The sequence below is a fragment of the Spodoptera frugiperda genome, chromosome 25 (genome assembly GCF_023101765.2).
Source record: "Spodoptera frugiperda isolate SF20-4 chromosome 25, AGI-APGP_CSIRO_Sfru_2.0, whole genome shotgun sequence".
NCBI classification, from domain to species: Eukaryota; Metazoa; Arthropoda; class Insecta; order Lepidoptera; family Noctuidae; genus Spodoptera; species Spodoptera frugiperda.
Window position 1 is genome coordinate 10090510 of NC_064236.1, and position 14720 is coordinate 10105229.

The following is a 14720-nucleotide window of genomic DNA, read 5'->3' on the forward strand; positions in this document are numbered from 1 at the left end:
CTATGGTGAGACATTGCGTGTGAGTGCGTGGATATAAACACGGTCCATTATTATTGTAGCTAGGTCTTTTAGCATTATAAATATGAAATGAAAGTAGGTTTTTATTATTTTAACATTTATTTTCAATCAACCTGCAGATAGCTAAATCCTTGAATGAGCCCTTTTTATAATTATATTAAATTTATTTAATCAAAATGTTTCAATTTAAGTCCCAAAAAGGTAAGAAGACAGTTCGACTCCCCGGTCAAACAACGTATTTCAGTTTTCACAAAATTTTACAATAATGGTATAGAATTTAAACTCTGTTAATGTTTTCTCATCGTTGATTTTTCTATTTATATTAGTCTTCGTTGTTATCGATTTATGACCCTGCACATTACACGATGTTTTCATTTCCAGTAGTAGTAATTAAAAATCCGAAAGAGTGCGCTAAATTTTATGTATAATCTATGGTGCTACTGGCAAAATCAGTAGTCACGTGACTGACTAGTGGCCGCCATATTGCATTAGTATGGTGGCAAGGGATCATTTACTAATGCCTAATTTGTAATTTTATAAATGTCTAAAATAATTATGTACTCAAAATTGTTGGTGTCTGTTTATTCCTAAGTTTGTTTACGTTTTGAGTTTGGTTTCAATTCATAATAAGTGTATAGTGTACATTAAAAGTATATAAATTTGTTCTGGGTTCCACCATTGAAATAACCAAGTAGTGGCCGAGTACCAGAAAAGGTTCACCGACAGCGCATTGCAGACTGGAGTAGGTATGGTATTAAAAATATTTCCTTTACCTACATAACACTCTGATACCTAAATTTTAGCGTTTGTTGATATTTTAGAGCTGCTTTGAATGCCGGCTTCAGTTGTTTACCCTAAAACGCTACTTATTGTATGGATAACTTTTATAAAATTTATAAGAAATATTTTTCTAGTTACGGGATCATACATTTTTGTAAATTATCATGATTCATTCCATTAAATAGTATTCTAAATGGTATATAGAGCGAAAGTTTTGAGTTTTTCCTTTGACAAGTCGTAGGGTGTTGTTTATACATCTAAACTGTTATGTAGATCTAAGAAAATCGATGGTTATTATCAATCCTTTCAGTGATTTTACTATGTGACCTTTACATTCGTTGTGCATTATGTACACGTAGCTTTAGACAGCTATACTATGGAACGACGCCATTTTGATAGCTAGCACCTTGCCAGAGGGGGGAGGGGAAGGGCGGGTAGGAGGGGCGCCTCTCACTACATTACAAAATAAGATGCTGAGATTTGAGAGACATCTCTGTCATGATCATTCATCATCTCCACTATATTGATTTCTATTAGCAACTTTTTACAAATTGTTTAGGTAACATTATGTTTTGAAACTCAACCCCCAATAAAAACAAACAACCACACTAATTATGTTGTTTTGCTTTGACAGGTTTACTCACATGGAATGTAGATTCATATCACTATGAATGGCATAATAAATTGTACTATGGAAAATCCGATAGACACCTCTGTCTCGAACCCTTCAGACAATTTACAAAATAACAAGGAACCTGCATCTGAAGGCTGTGATAATGCAAGCAATGTCTGTGAAAATAGCAATCATACTGAGGACAGTAATCACTTAGACAGTGAAAGCAGCCAAGGAGGTACAGCTAACAGTACCGAAGAAGATATAGAGATTGACAATAGTAATTGCAGTGAAAGTCAAGATGTTGAACTCGAATTGGCCACAGATGTGCATGATCTGGCAGATCAGGATGGTGAAATTGATAACGATAATATAATTTTTATGGATAGTAATTGTGGCAACAGTAATGAATCATACCCAGACTCATTGACAGGCTGCCATGTCAAATCTGATGTTAATGATGATTTGCTGCGTAAACTAATGATACAAAAAAATAAAGAAGCTGAAGCAGCAAGAGCTATGGGTAAAAACACCACTAGCATCACACGCATTACTGAAATTACTCCAGAAGAGGTAAGTTATTTTTATTATGAATCAAAAATTATATTTAATTATATTCATCTAATCCTTGAAAATTTTCCACTTTTAGTTAATACTAAAAGTGTTTTTCTTTACTCAAAAGACCTTTGAGACAAACTGTTTTACAAAGAGTTCAATTCAGAATAATAATAATTTGTCTCAAGAAAGTTTGTGAGATGGGCCCATTAAAAAAAAACTTGAGGTCATCTATTTGGTCCGCATATTGGACAACTTATTGTAGGATAGGTAAAATTATCGTAATCAGGGAGATTACGACGATAGCCCATTGTGCCAGTATCAGCCATATTGCAATAGGCAAGCTTCATAATGCCAGACTAATAACATAATTGGCGAAAATAGTGCAAGATGTCTTTTGTCTCCAGAGTAACATTATCGTAATGTTTATGTAGTTTCTTAATATGTCAGATTGAACGTAATTACGCGTGTATTACGTATTTTATTATTAGTACTAAAGAGGTCAAAAGTCGTATTTTTTTTTTGTAAACAAATTTAAAATACATTTGTTTTGACTAAAGATTTGTTCTCATGTCTTTCGAAATCCTATTAAATCCCGTGAAATAGCTATATATATATATATATATAGCTATATAGCTATTTCACGGGATTTAATATAATAATATATTAACTATTTAGGCAATCTTTTTTTATACCAATATCTGTAAGTGTATTGTTGTATTCTTATGAGAATAAAGTTTCTTAAACCCGATATCTGTGTCATACTGAGACTAAATATCGAATCGACTATCGTTGCAAATGATAAGTATACCTACGCGTTCCAATTATCATTAAATATTCACGATCACACATTTAGTTGTTCTATCTGATACCTTTTAGTTTAGCCTAAAGAATATATAATTATGATATTAATAAGTTAATTTTCTACTGCTAGAAGTGAAAATTTATTGATGATGAACGATTGATTTATTTACCGTTTTTTGTTGCTATGGTATTACTAAATTATATTTTATAGGAAGTTGCGAGTCCTAACACTCGTACTTTCGTAACTTACTGGGATTGTCTCAATTTTGTTATGAAAACAATGAAACCAACAAAATCGAAAAATGTTCTGTAGTGAAGGGCACTCAGGACAGTTTCGCCCCCTCTACTGCTTTCGGTATTGATTGTGTCTAACACTAGCATCGATTAAAAAGCGTACGCTTTGTCAACAACAATTTTCGCGGTCATTATGAACAATAAAGCTATCCTTTAGGCGACCGACAAGTTTTATTTCCAAATAATTTTGAAAAACCAAGGGAGACCTAGTTGTCTTATTATGAAGTATGAATTGTTGTTGTTTGGAGTATAAATCAATTTACAAAGTCGACAGCGAAGCAAACACTGTCGTACCTCCCTACCGTTCCTTGAACCATTTTCCTGGAACCATTTCAACGCATTTTCAGGCCTCTATTTCAAAACCTTTGGATAGGATTAGAGCCATCTGTGTGCTCGGAAGTTTTTGGTGGGATCTTTATTACTAACATAACTGTATAGTATAACAACGAAACGTCGTCGTTGTTTACAAATCTGCGTAATAATATCTGTCATGGGTACACGTCGTATTTGGCCACTGCCTGACGGCACTTTGTTATCTTCGATGAAAAGCTTTGCGCCGCAGTAATTCTTATAACTAGAGCATTCATATTACATAAATATGTACCCATGTGTTATAAAATTTGTAAAATATCTTTGCAAGTGGCTTCAATTTGTCTAATTTTAAATTAGACAAATTGAAACTTATTTATTGCAAATTTCAATATGACTCGGGCTGGTAGTGGTCAGGCGACAAGTTACCCTTGTTCGGACATAGGGTCTGAAATTGCGGGTCTATACAAAACGCGGGCGCCACGCGGGGAGAATGCACGCGGCGTCATTCGTGGGGGCTTTCTCAAGATCGACCGACATAGGTGCGGGTTACTGACGTTCCGGTTTAATTCCTTATAGGCGTAAAAAATCCATATTTACATCGACCTCCTAAAATAGTAGTTATTCAATGTTAAAATAATAAATTAAATTGTTATTTATTTTCAGAATTCTGATACTATGCTCGACTCAGAAGTTGACTCTTCAGATGATGAAATATATGATTGCGAAACTAGGGCAGAAGACACAGTAAGTATTAATTCTGATAGTGAACCAGAAAGAATAGATGATTACCCAGAAGGGGGTGTAATTAAAATAAAAAATAAGAATAATGTAATAGTATTAGCAAATGAAGATTCTCCCAGTCAAAATGGAAACTCACATGGTTCACCAAGTCCAGAAGTTCAAGAAATTGAAAGTGATAATGATGACTGTCTTGTGGAAGAAGAAAAACCTAATAGTGATAACAAAGTACAACTGCGCCGTAGTAGTAGAGCTATTAAGCGTAAAAAATATAACGACGAAGTCGAAAATGGTGGACATATGTCTGACTTAGATGAAGTTGCACCAGAAACCATACACCGCAAAAATAAGCCGATTGTTATTAATGATACTAAGGCTTTAGTTGAAATGGCAGCCAGGCAGATGAAATTAAATCAAAATAATAATCAGAAGAAGGAACCAACTGTTGTTATCATAGACACTAATGCCTCACATTCTGAAAAAACTTCAGCACCACCTAAACCTACTGGGTTGCCAATAAGTTCTAGTTTAAGTGCACAAAGTTTATATCAAAGCATTGTTGCCCGTGGGACAACAGTGACACCCGTTAGTAGCAAGTCGAGTGTGGCAGCACAGAGTTCATCCCAACCTGCACAGACTTCTATACTACCGTCTTTAACAGATGATATGTTTGTAGTTGAAGCACCTTCATTTATTGTGCCCTATGTTTATGAAAAGCCTTCTGTAAAGCCCTTCAGAGAATTTGTAGACCTGTTGGGTAAGGAGTTGGATGACCAGAAAGCCAAAGAAGAAAAAGAAAAACAAAGTAAGGATACAAAACAGAAACAAGATAAAAAAGAAAATGGTGATGAGGGTGCTTCGGAAGATTCTGATCCTAAAAGTTCATCGGCACAGTCTGAACAAGCTAAAGAAGTTGATGACAAGAAGAAGAGGAAAAAAGGTATGTTGCTTTAAAAAAATACATTATGTAACTAAAAGTGGATTAGTAAAATAAGTTTGAATTCCATTATTTATTTAACATGCTATTAAACTTTCATAAGAGGTGCTAGTCTTAAACTTGTTATAAGTATCTTTTTAATATTTGCACTTTTATTTTATGTAGGGATATGTATTATACTAAAATGAATGTATTCTATTTTAGAGAAACGGAAGAGAGGCGGCGAAGAAGACGATGCTTCTTGGGATGGTGACACATTCACAGACTCAGAGGATGAAATCCTAATGAGTGATGAAGAAAATAAGACTATTATTATTAAAGATAAAGTTGATTCTATTGAAGAGATAAAAGATGTTGCAGATTTAACTGTAGATAAGGTGTGCTCAAACAAAACTGATAATTATTTCGACTGCTCCCTTGGAAAGTTTTTTATTAATATTGGCTTAGGTCTTGTTCAGGAATATGTACAAAGTGATTTATTAAAACAACAGACACGAAAATTAAATCGTGAGAAGAAGACCGGACATAACACTAAAAACACTGAATCGTCTATTGCTTCTTTAATAAAGAATATTGAATTCAGCAAAGAAAATAATGCGCCTTATTCCTTTACACAAAATAAATGCGAATTTTGTAGTTTTAAGACAGAATCTAAGTTGGCAATGGCCCATCACTTGGAGACTCCTCATATGAAGAATAATGTTTACAAATGTAACTTTTGTCCATTCGAAATACGAAGTCCTCATGATATTTTGTATCATATGGAAGCTGAGCATAATGTTAGAGGAAAGTTGGAGAGAGCACCCGCGTACCACCAGTGCGCTAACTGTCCTTTTGAGGACAACGGCAAGGGAAAATTGGCACGTCATCTAATACCGTGTGCCAAGAAATTCAAACCTGAAACTAATTTGGCTCCACCGCTTGAATGGGAACCTCCTGCTAAGATACCAAAGGTATGACCACAATTCAGTTGTTTAAATATTTTTTTTTCAAGTAAATTCTGAAGAATATGACTTAATATCTATTCTAATTAATTTACAGATAACGAGATCCCGGAATAATATGATGGGTTCTTATCAAAGCACATTCAATCGAAGTAATATGCATAACAGTCAGGGGCGACAGTCTTCTAACATGTCTAATGCAATGCCAGGTCTAAGTTCCTCATACAGGCCACGGGGCCGGACCCCCATGTCCGTGCCGCCACGTGCCATGCCTGTCCATGGCGTGCCCATCTTGCGCGGCGGTGTGATGGTCAGGCACAACGCACCCGTCCTTATGTCCTCAAATTATCCTGCTGCAGTAAGTACAAGTTTTTACTAGTGTATCTATATAACCTGTATAAAATTTGGTACATTTATAGTTTACTATAAAAAGTGGCTTATGTGTTATTCAATGATAGCGACATGATAGTGCCAAACGATGGTTTAAAAAACATTGTATTCCAAAATGTTATTTTATTTTGCATAATTTCTACCACTAGATAACCTCTAGTAAATATAAACATATAATTTTACTGTTACAACTAATATAGTTGTTGTTGTTTCAGAATAATACTAAGCAGAAGTCAGTGCATCAGCCATCGATTTCCATTACACCTTTACCAAGACAACCACCACCTGTGCAGCTCCCACCTCCTGCCATCAACTCGAAGAGTACTTTCGTTATTTGTGAGATTTGTGATGGTTATATAAAGGACCTTGAACAGTTACGGAATCACATGCAGTGGATACACAAAGTCAAGATACATCCTAAGATGATCTACAACAGACCACCACTTAACTGCCAAAAATGTCAATTTAGGTACAAAAATACTTTTCATAGAACTACAACCTGATATGTATTTCCTTTGAACAATTGACATTTATTAACACAGATATTAAATAACTAAATACTTGATTGCCGACTATTACAGGTTTTTCACGGATCAAGGTCTCGAGCGACATTTACTGGGTTCCCACGGCCTCGTCACGAGTTCAATGCAAGAGGCCGCCAATAAAGGAAAAGATGCGGGCAGGTGTCCCGTATGTGGCAGGGTAAGGAAAGCGCTATCATATATAACTTTTTTTTATTAATAAGAAAACATTAATATTTTTAATTTCGCTGGTGATATTTTGGTCTAAATGCAAATATAAATGTTCTAGGTATATCAATGGAAGTTACTGAATCACGTGGCGCGAGACCACAACCTGACGTTGAAACCAGCTCATCTATCGTACAAATGTACCGTATGCACAGCTACATTTGGAATGTACAAACAGTTTGAGAATCATGTGTATTCGGCCCACAGTGTTGTGGCCAAACGAGTCATGGACAAAAGCAAGAGTTCTGTGCCTGCAAAGACTAATAATAGTGATACTCTTTTGAAGCCATTAAAAATTAATGATGAGATTACTATAATACCGCAGCCAGTGAAGGGAGCGGCTGAAGATGATGATTAAGGTAATAATTTATACATTCGTCATTATATTCATCTGTATAGATTTGCTTTTTATTTTTGCTTATTATCTTATCTTTATATTGTAAGCAGCAGATAAACAAAATAGTGAACTATTATATATAAGCCAATGGCAGACGTATTCCTTGATGGTAAGCAATCAGGGCCGCCTATGGACGGCCAAAATACTAAACGCGTCAAAAGTGCGTTGCCGGCTTTTTTGGGGATTAGAAATCACGATTAGTTGAACCCAGCTATTATCTTGGCATTTCAATTTGAACATTAAATCTTCTATCGTATGATATATTTCCAAAGCAAAAACGCCGTGCCGTTACTGTGTGCCATAATCCTAGAATTAGATGATGATTGCTGAAGCTACAAATAAAACTTGTGCGGTATGCGAGTGAAAGTCACAGCTGGTTATTGGCGAAGGCCTTACTCTCCCACACCTTAACGCTACGCGTCGACATTAACACTAATTTATTACGCTCTGTCGAAATTCTCATTTTTGTATTGTATACTCAATAATTACATATTTACGAATTCTCCATTCATACACTTGCTATAGCTTACTTTTGCATATTGCGACTTTATTTGTGTTCTATTATTTTTTTACCTTACTATGCATTGTTTCGTAATCCCAAATAAATCCGACAATTGCCATCGACCGCGCGAAGTAAACATGCCATGTAATTGCTTTGCGATCATATGAAGTCATAAATAAGCGAACCAAAGCAATTTAGTATATTATCGTGGTATTGTTTTACGTTAAATAATATTATATCACCAGACGCAGGAAGTTGGCGCAGGGTCCGATTCCCGGTTGGTACAATTCTTTGTGTTGTTCCGTGTCTGTATATTTCTTTGCAAACCACCTACAATTCAGAAAAAGTAATTTGTGGCAACTGAAAAAGTGAATTAAGCTCGCTATTGTATGATTGTGTATTATTTTTCTTCCATTATTAGTTTATTTACTAATTCTAGAAACAGAATACATTCAAGAAACATTGATTAAATCTATTAGTTTCGATCAAGAATATGCTTCTGCGGCACTAAATTTCCCTGACCTTATTGTACGTGTTTATATTCGAAAAATCTTTTCTAAGCTTGCATCTTGCTATTTCTAGCAGTTAGCTATTTAATAGTAATGAGCGAATACAACAAACATATTCATAAATACATAAAGATGTTTTGATTAAAAAGAAATGTTATGAATATTTTACTGCTGGATCTTTGTCCATTACTATAATTTTACTTAGGTACAATGGCATTCCTATTTTGTACTTCATAATATTTGAACGCTGTTAGCGAACCTAGCTGCGCAAATAGGTCTATATGGTCATGCGAAATTATTCCCATTTCATTTCAAATTGAGTAACACAATTGGAAAACCGGTTTGTCTTAATGTGTTGTTTGTTTATGGAAGTCCGTACTATATGGAAGGTGACACTTGTTACAGAAGTGAAGGTGGCAGAGGTCGCCGTATCTTCGGGCTACGAGCTTGCCGGTGCCTTCGAGCCACGATGTTACGGAGGGCAGAGCCCATCGCCGGGCGTGGTGGGACACTTAGTACCAGTGTACATTCCAACTTAGCCAATAAAGCTTTATAAAACGCTACCTAGATTTAGACATAAAAATATTACGTATGGTAATTAAATGGCTAGTTTCGAACGATTTTAAATATAATACTTCACCTTGTTGTGGCAATGTAGGTATTTAGACTTCTAAAAGAGTATCTTACACTGCCTTGGCTTTAAAAGCCAGTGATATATTATTTATATCATAAATTCGATTACGGGATGTAGACTTTCAATTTGGTTTTATACAAGTAATTATGTACGGTGGTTGTTTGTAATTTTTGATGTTGTAAATTTTGGTAACATTTAACGTAATTTTAATAATATGGATTGTGAGGAATGTACACCGGTTACGCAGAGAGATAACTCACGTAAATGCTAAATATACCTCAGCGAATCTTAGATTATATTGTAATTTTATGTAAGGTATTATAATGCTATGCCGTGAGGGGTAAGGTGGAAATTAGAACTTGTATTTGATTTATGCAGTAGTTGAAGTGTGGGAAGGTCACAGAATGATCTTAGCAGATCATGGCAAATCAAAGGCCGCACGTATCTAAAAACTGGCAGGTAAACGTAAAAAGTTTTATTAGAAAACGCTCTTACCATCCGGTATGAGAGAAAATTAGTGTTTATGTTTATTATGAAGAAATTGACATTGAAAATTAATTTTGCTTGTAATTTTTTTGTATGAAAAACATAACAAGAGTCTAGAGACGTATTTAAATTGATATGTTGTCAATCCACAAGACGTGGTTGATATCAAACGCTATACGAACTGAGAGGTTTGTACGTTATACGAGCTCTACTAAGTTTACCGACTGTAACAAATATAATTTATAAACTGATAGTCTACATACTTTGTAAGTAGATTTTGTCAAGCCTAGGTTGAGTGGGAGAATGACTGTAGGGTTATAGAATAATAGTATTTGAGAGAAGTGGAATGTTTTAACTGCAAGTCTGAAAGTCATTGGTTTTACAAACACGTATAATTACCCTATACAATTAAAAGCAATGATCGGCTAGCTTTATGTCATTCAATTACCAGATTTAAAGATTGCGAAGTTAAATAGGTACGTTACATAGAAATTGAGATTGATTTGCGTCCTATTGATTTCATTTGCGTATAATATGTGAAAGTTGACAGGAATGAACAGCGTTTTAAATGAAATTTACAAAGTTGTAAAACAGTAAAAAACAAAGATCAAAGCTGACGAGAATCTAATAAACAATTATGTATTTAGTTATTTCCACACTTCTTTACAGAACAATATATTTTACGTTAATCTCCTATCCATAGACATGGAATTTTCATTCCAAAATAAGGGACCAACTTCGACACAGGTACATATTTTATCAAATAAAATAAAAACATGCAAAGTCAGACTATATGCCAAGCCTATCGACTTCTATTTTTAACCGACTTCAAAAAAAGGAGGAGGTTCTCAAGTCAACCGTATTTTTTTTATGTATGTTAATCCATATCTCCGGCAGTTATAGACCGATTTGAGAAATTATTTTTGTTGTTGATAAAAATCACATACAGCACTTACTGTAAAGTGTGTGGTTGAAAGTATATCTTTTGAGTCAAGTCTAAGTCTATGGGCTTCTGATATTAAATTGCGTTTTTATCAGAAAATTAAGCAAACATCTTACAGTTTTATTCGAAAATGTAAATTTTTCAGATTTCATTCATAATGCTGTTCATAATATTCTCCAATTTACAATTCTATGCCAATGAGTACAATATTGTGTTTCGAGCAGAGCCCTATTTCTCAAATTATTTGTAAAGAGAAAGTTTACATCTAAATAATAATTGCCAATATTGCCAGTAAATCCTGAAAACTAGAATTTTCTACGTTAAGTTTTTATTATAGTTATTTATTGAAATTTTGCGACCTACAATTTCTAGTCCGGAAATAGGTGTAGGGGCCGGGCTCTGCTCAGCGTTAGGCTACCCCGCCGTTCTTGGCGCATACGAAGATATAGTATGTGTTTTACAGAATGTTGAGTTTTCTGTCTTTGCAAAGTTACGTTATTGGTAATTGAACCAAACAAATGATTATAGAGCTAAGTTGACGAAGACTAAGTTAAATGATAATTAATTAAAATATTATTAAGGGCCTGTATCACAACGTCCGGTTAGGAAATAGGGGAATTTAATAAATTAAAAACTGAAATAGGTGTGTATATTTATTATGAGATTGTCAGAAGTAAACAGACTTTAAGAGTGCCGACAAAGGATCAAACGTAGCGCCGGTAAAAATTACATCAAAGTTGCGATATAAGTAACAGAACGTGTAATTTTTGGCTCGGTTTTACTAGTTCACATATTTTGCAAGCATTTCGACCAAAATATATGTTTCAGGGTAAATTAAATTTTTAATCAGATATGATAGTAGTAATAGTAATACACATAGTAAGTTTCATATCACATTTTGCGGAGTTTAGTAATTAGAAAATATGCAAACGAGATGGCATGTGTCCCGCCTCCACGTAATTATCGGTGTCCGATGCCGTCTTACGTGTTATCTCTGATTAGTACTGTGGCATAATAGTTCATACAACTTTTATCACGACTGTTAGGAACCATCAACACGACTCTATTGAATTGGCGCACAGTAAGGTAATTAAGAGAATAAATGTGATTAAAATAGGAAGATTGCCTATGCTGCATATAGTTACGATATATTAAAAACAACTTGTGTTGTTTTTCATAGATCTTATAAATATTGAGATGTTTTATTTACATAAAGATATTAATACTTAAATATATAGCTTACTAAACAATCATTATATTTACCAAGAGTTTAGTTTGGTGCAATAGATATCTATATTTCGTAGAATGTTACCTGGGCTAGTATTATAAGCCGGCTCTACACTTACGGCGTGAACCCGCAATAGTACGCGACAACAGTGAATCACAATTAATGTAGATGTTGTTCAGTCCTCGTCCCACCTAGCGCCGTCTGCGACCAGTGTCGGTTTTTTGGCTCGCGACAAAAGGTTTGCGGTACGTGAACGTGAATGCATCCCCACTTAGTTTTTCGTAGTAGCGTTAGGCAGACCTACTTCGAAAAATCGAATTTCAAAGTACCGTTCTTTATTTTTGACCACAGAACATAAATGATTGAAGTAGATTTTCAACAAAAAAGTGGATTAAATTGCAACAGAAATCATGTCGTCGTCGACGCGAAAATGACTGAATTTTTGCTAGTAGAGAGGTACACAGTTCAAGCGCGGATCGCGGCACGACTTCATGCTTGAGTGCAGAGCCAGCAGTAGTTGCGAAGCCCGTCGCTTTGTTACATTATGTGGTTAGGTCCAATATTGATAGGAGGATAATATATGCTACTGTTTGACGAATATTGATATTATCTGCAATCGCGTTGCAATATAAAATATTCTTAGTAAATGTTTCAATATTTCATAAATATGATTAGACGGGTTTTTTGTTTAATTACAAATATGTTTTTTTAAATTTCCTCTTTTTCCAAAAATAGGTATTCTGTTATCACTAATGCAAATGACATTAATTAAAGTCTAGTTTCCAGTATCAATAAATATTGATACAGCGCTACCGTCTGATAATATTTTACTGAGGGCTTAGTACGAGTTGGTTTTATATGTTTAACGTGATCGAAGCGATAGTGCGTTTGGCGCTCTCATTGGTTGGTTCATTTAAGCCGGCCAATCAGAGCGCCGACCGCGTTCTCGTTTCGATTTCGTTAAACGTGAAGCAAACTCGTACTAATGGTGTACTGAAATCTTCATATAAACTGACTGATTTGAAATTTGAATGAATTGTTTTTGTCATTTTTTTTTTTGTAATGATTATGACATTTCATTATTTATATTTACCATGTGACACATGTTTTACAAATTATATTATTATGTACCTTAATAACACAATTTCAAATATATAATATATAGTTTTTAAACTATATGGTGAATCTACATTGGCAAAGATTTTCATGCAATAGCGAGTGAATTTCATTGAAGTATTATGATTTTAATTGAACTACCTATATAATAAATAATATTTAATATTCGCCAACGTGGAATAGCCATAGACAAACTAATGATGCTTAAAATCGAAGGAGCCATACGATATCAAGAGCCAGTTTTAAAACTACCATATGGGTACGTTCCTGATATATTTAACTGGCAAATGTAATTAATATTAATTCCGATCCATTTAAAATGTTTTAGATAATAGCTATCCAAAACCTTTTACGTTACCCGTACGACTTCCAATTGTAATGAATATCTTATAAAAATTACAGTTGTTTTTATAGAACTTTGCCATTATTGAAATAAACTTTGATTATGCATATTTTATAACTGAATTGAATAACTTATCTCAATCTAAAATCTGTAGATTCAGGAAGATTTTGGACAGTAATATGCAGTTTCTGTCAAAAATCGATCCTAATCTATAGATTTCGGGTTGAGATAGGTTATCAATTTCGGCCATAAGTCGCATTATTTAGTCTAATCATTTGGTTGGAAATATTGGTTGGAGATGCCTGGAAAGTTTACCAGGATTGTTGAAAATTTACACTTATGTAGACTTTGGTTGGAAATTGGAAATAGCACGCCAGAATCTACAAAACTGTAAAATTTCATCACGCCCGGAAAATATTTCAGGCACACTACACTAGCAAATGATCAGCTAATTGTAAATCTAATTATTATTGTGATTATATCATTATCATTTGAATAGCAATAGCTGCTGTGTTAATACAAATAAGTTTAGACACATAGCGTAATAATTAATATATATTATACAAAGCCTAAATTTCTTTTTAATTGGGCTATGTTGATGAATGTTTGTGTTTAGGATGGGGCATTCCTAATGAATGAAGATTATATATGATTGTAATAGTACCGGAGGTGCGTGGTAAATATTTATTATTTAAACTTAGGTTGTTAAACTAGCTTTTAGTTAAATTGAGAGTAAAATAATAACTTAAAGATTTATTTTCTGCTATTGTGTTTTCTTTTCGACCTATGTGTTTCGAACTTGAGTGATTGCGAGTAGTGGAACCTGATTGATTTCATAATACTTAAACGAATACGATCCAAAAGTTTTGTATAATTTTGTTATCTTGTAAATAACAGGTATCATTAAGTATTTGTAATAAAGATACCTTACCATTATCGATGTTTCATTTTTTTAATATAAAGTAAACGTATGGTGTTGTTTGATTCATGATTTTGTCACAAAAACATAAAAAAGCTGTGTCTGACCTACAACAGAAAAGGGCGAATGTGGTTAGATTAATATAAATGTCCTAGCTACGACAATAGCCACGACGCTAGGCTATAAAATATTTTGCTTCGTAAAGTTGCTACTGCATCAGAGTCGTCCTCGGGAGCGGTATTCAACAGCAAACTGAAGAACAGTGTCCAACTGAATCTTAGCAAAACTAGCATTCCTTTAGTCTAGCTATCTAGCAGGATAGAGGTACAAAAATTTAAGCAGTTTAAAGACTACCTTGAATGGAATGGACTTGTCTTTATAGTAATTAAAGTGGCAGAAAGTTGCAAGATGCAGGTCGGTTGTAATTGCGGATCTGTTAGTGTAAGTCACTGGAGGAGGTCTATGTTCAGCTGTGGAAGAATTGAGGCTGATAATTATGATGACAGGTA

The 14720-nt window shown here is 34.3% G+C and overlaps 1 protein-coding gene across 1 annotated transcript; it reads left to right on the plus strand.

Moving 5' to 3' along the window:
* Nucleotides 1–484: 484 nt before the first annotated feature.
* Nucleotides 485–14228, plus strand: LOC118267516 (uncharacterized). Its single transcript, XM_035581600.2, has 9 exons — nt 485–764; nt 1433–1984; nt 4040–5054; nt 5256–6004; nt 6093–6353; nt 6601–6854; nt 6967–7087; nt 7196–7493; nt 8948–14228. The coding sequence occupies exons 2-8, from the start codon at nt 1466–1468 to the stop codon at nt 7490–7492; spliced, it is 3216 nt and encodes a 1071-aa protein (XP_035437493.2). The 5' UTR covers nt 485–764; nt 1433–1465; the 3' UTR covers nt 7493; nt 8948–14228.
* Nucleotides 14229–14720: the final 492 nt, after the last annotated feature.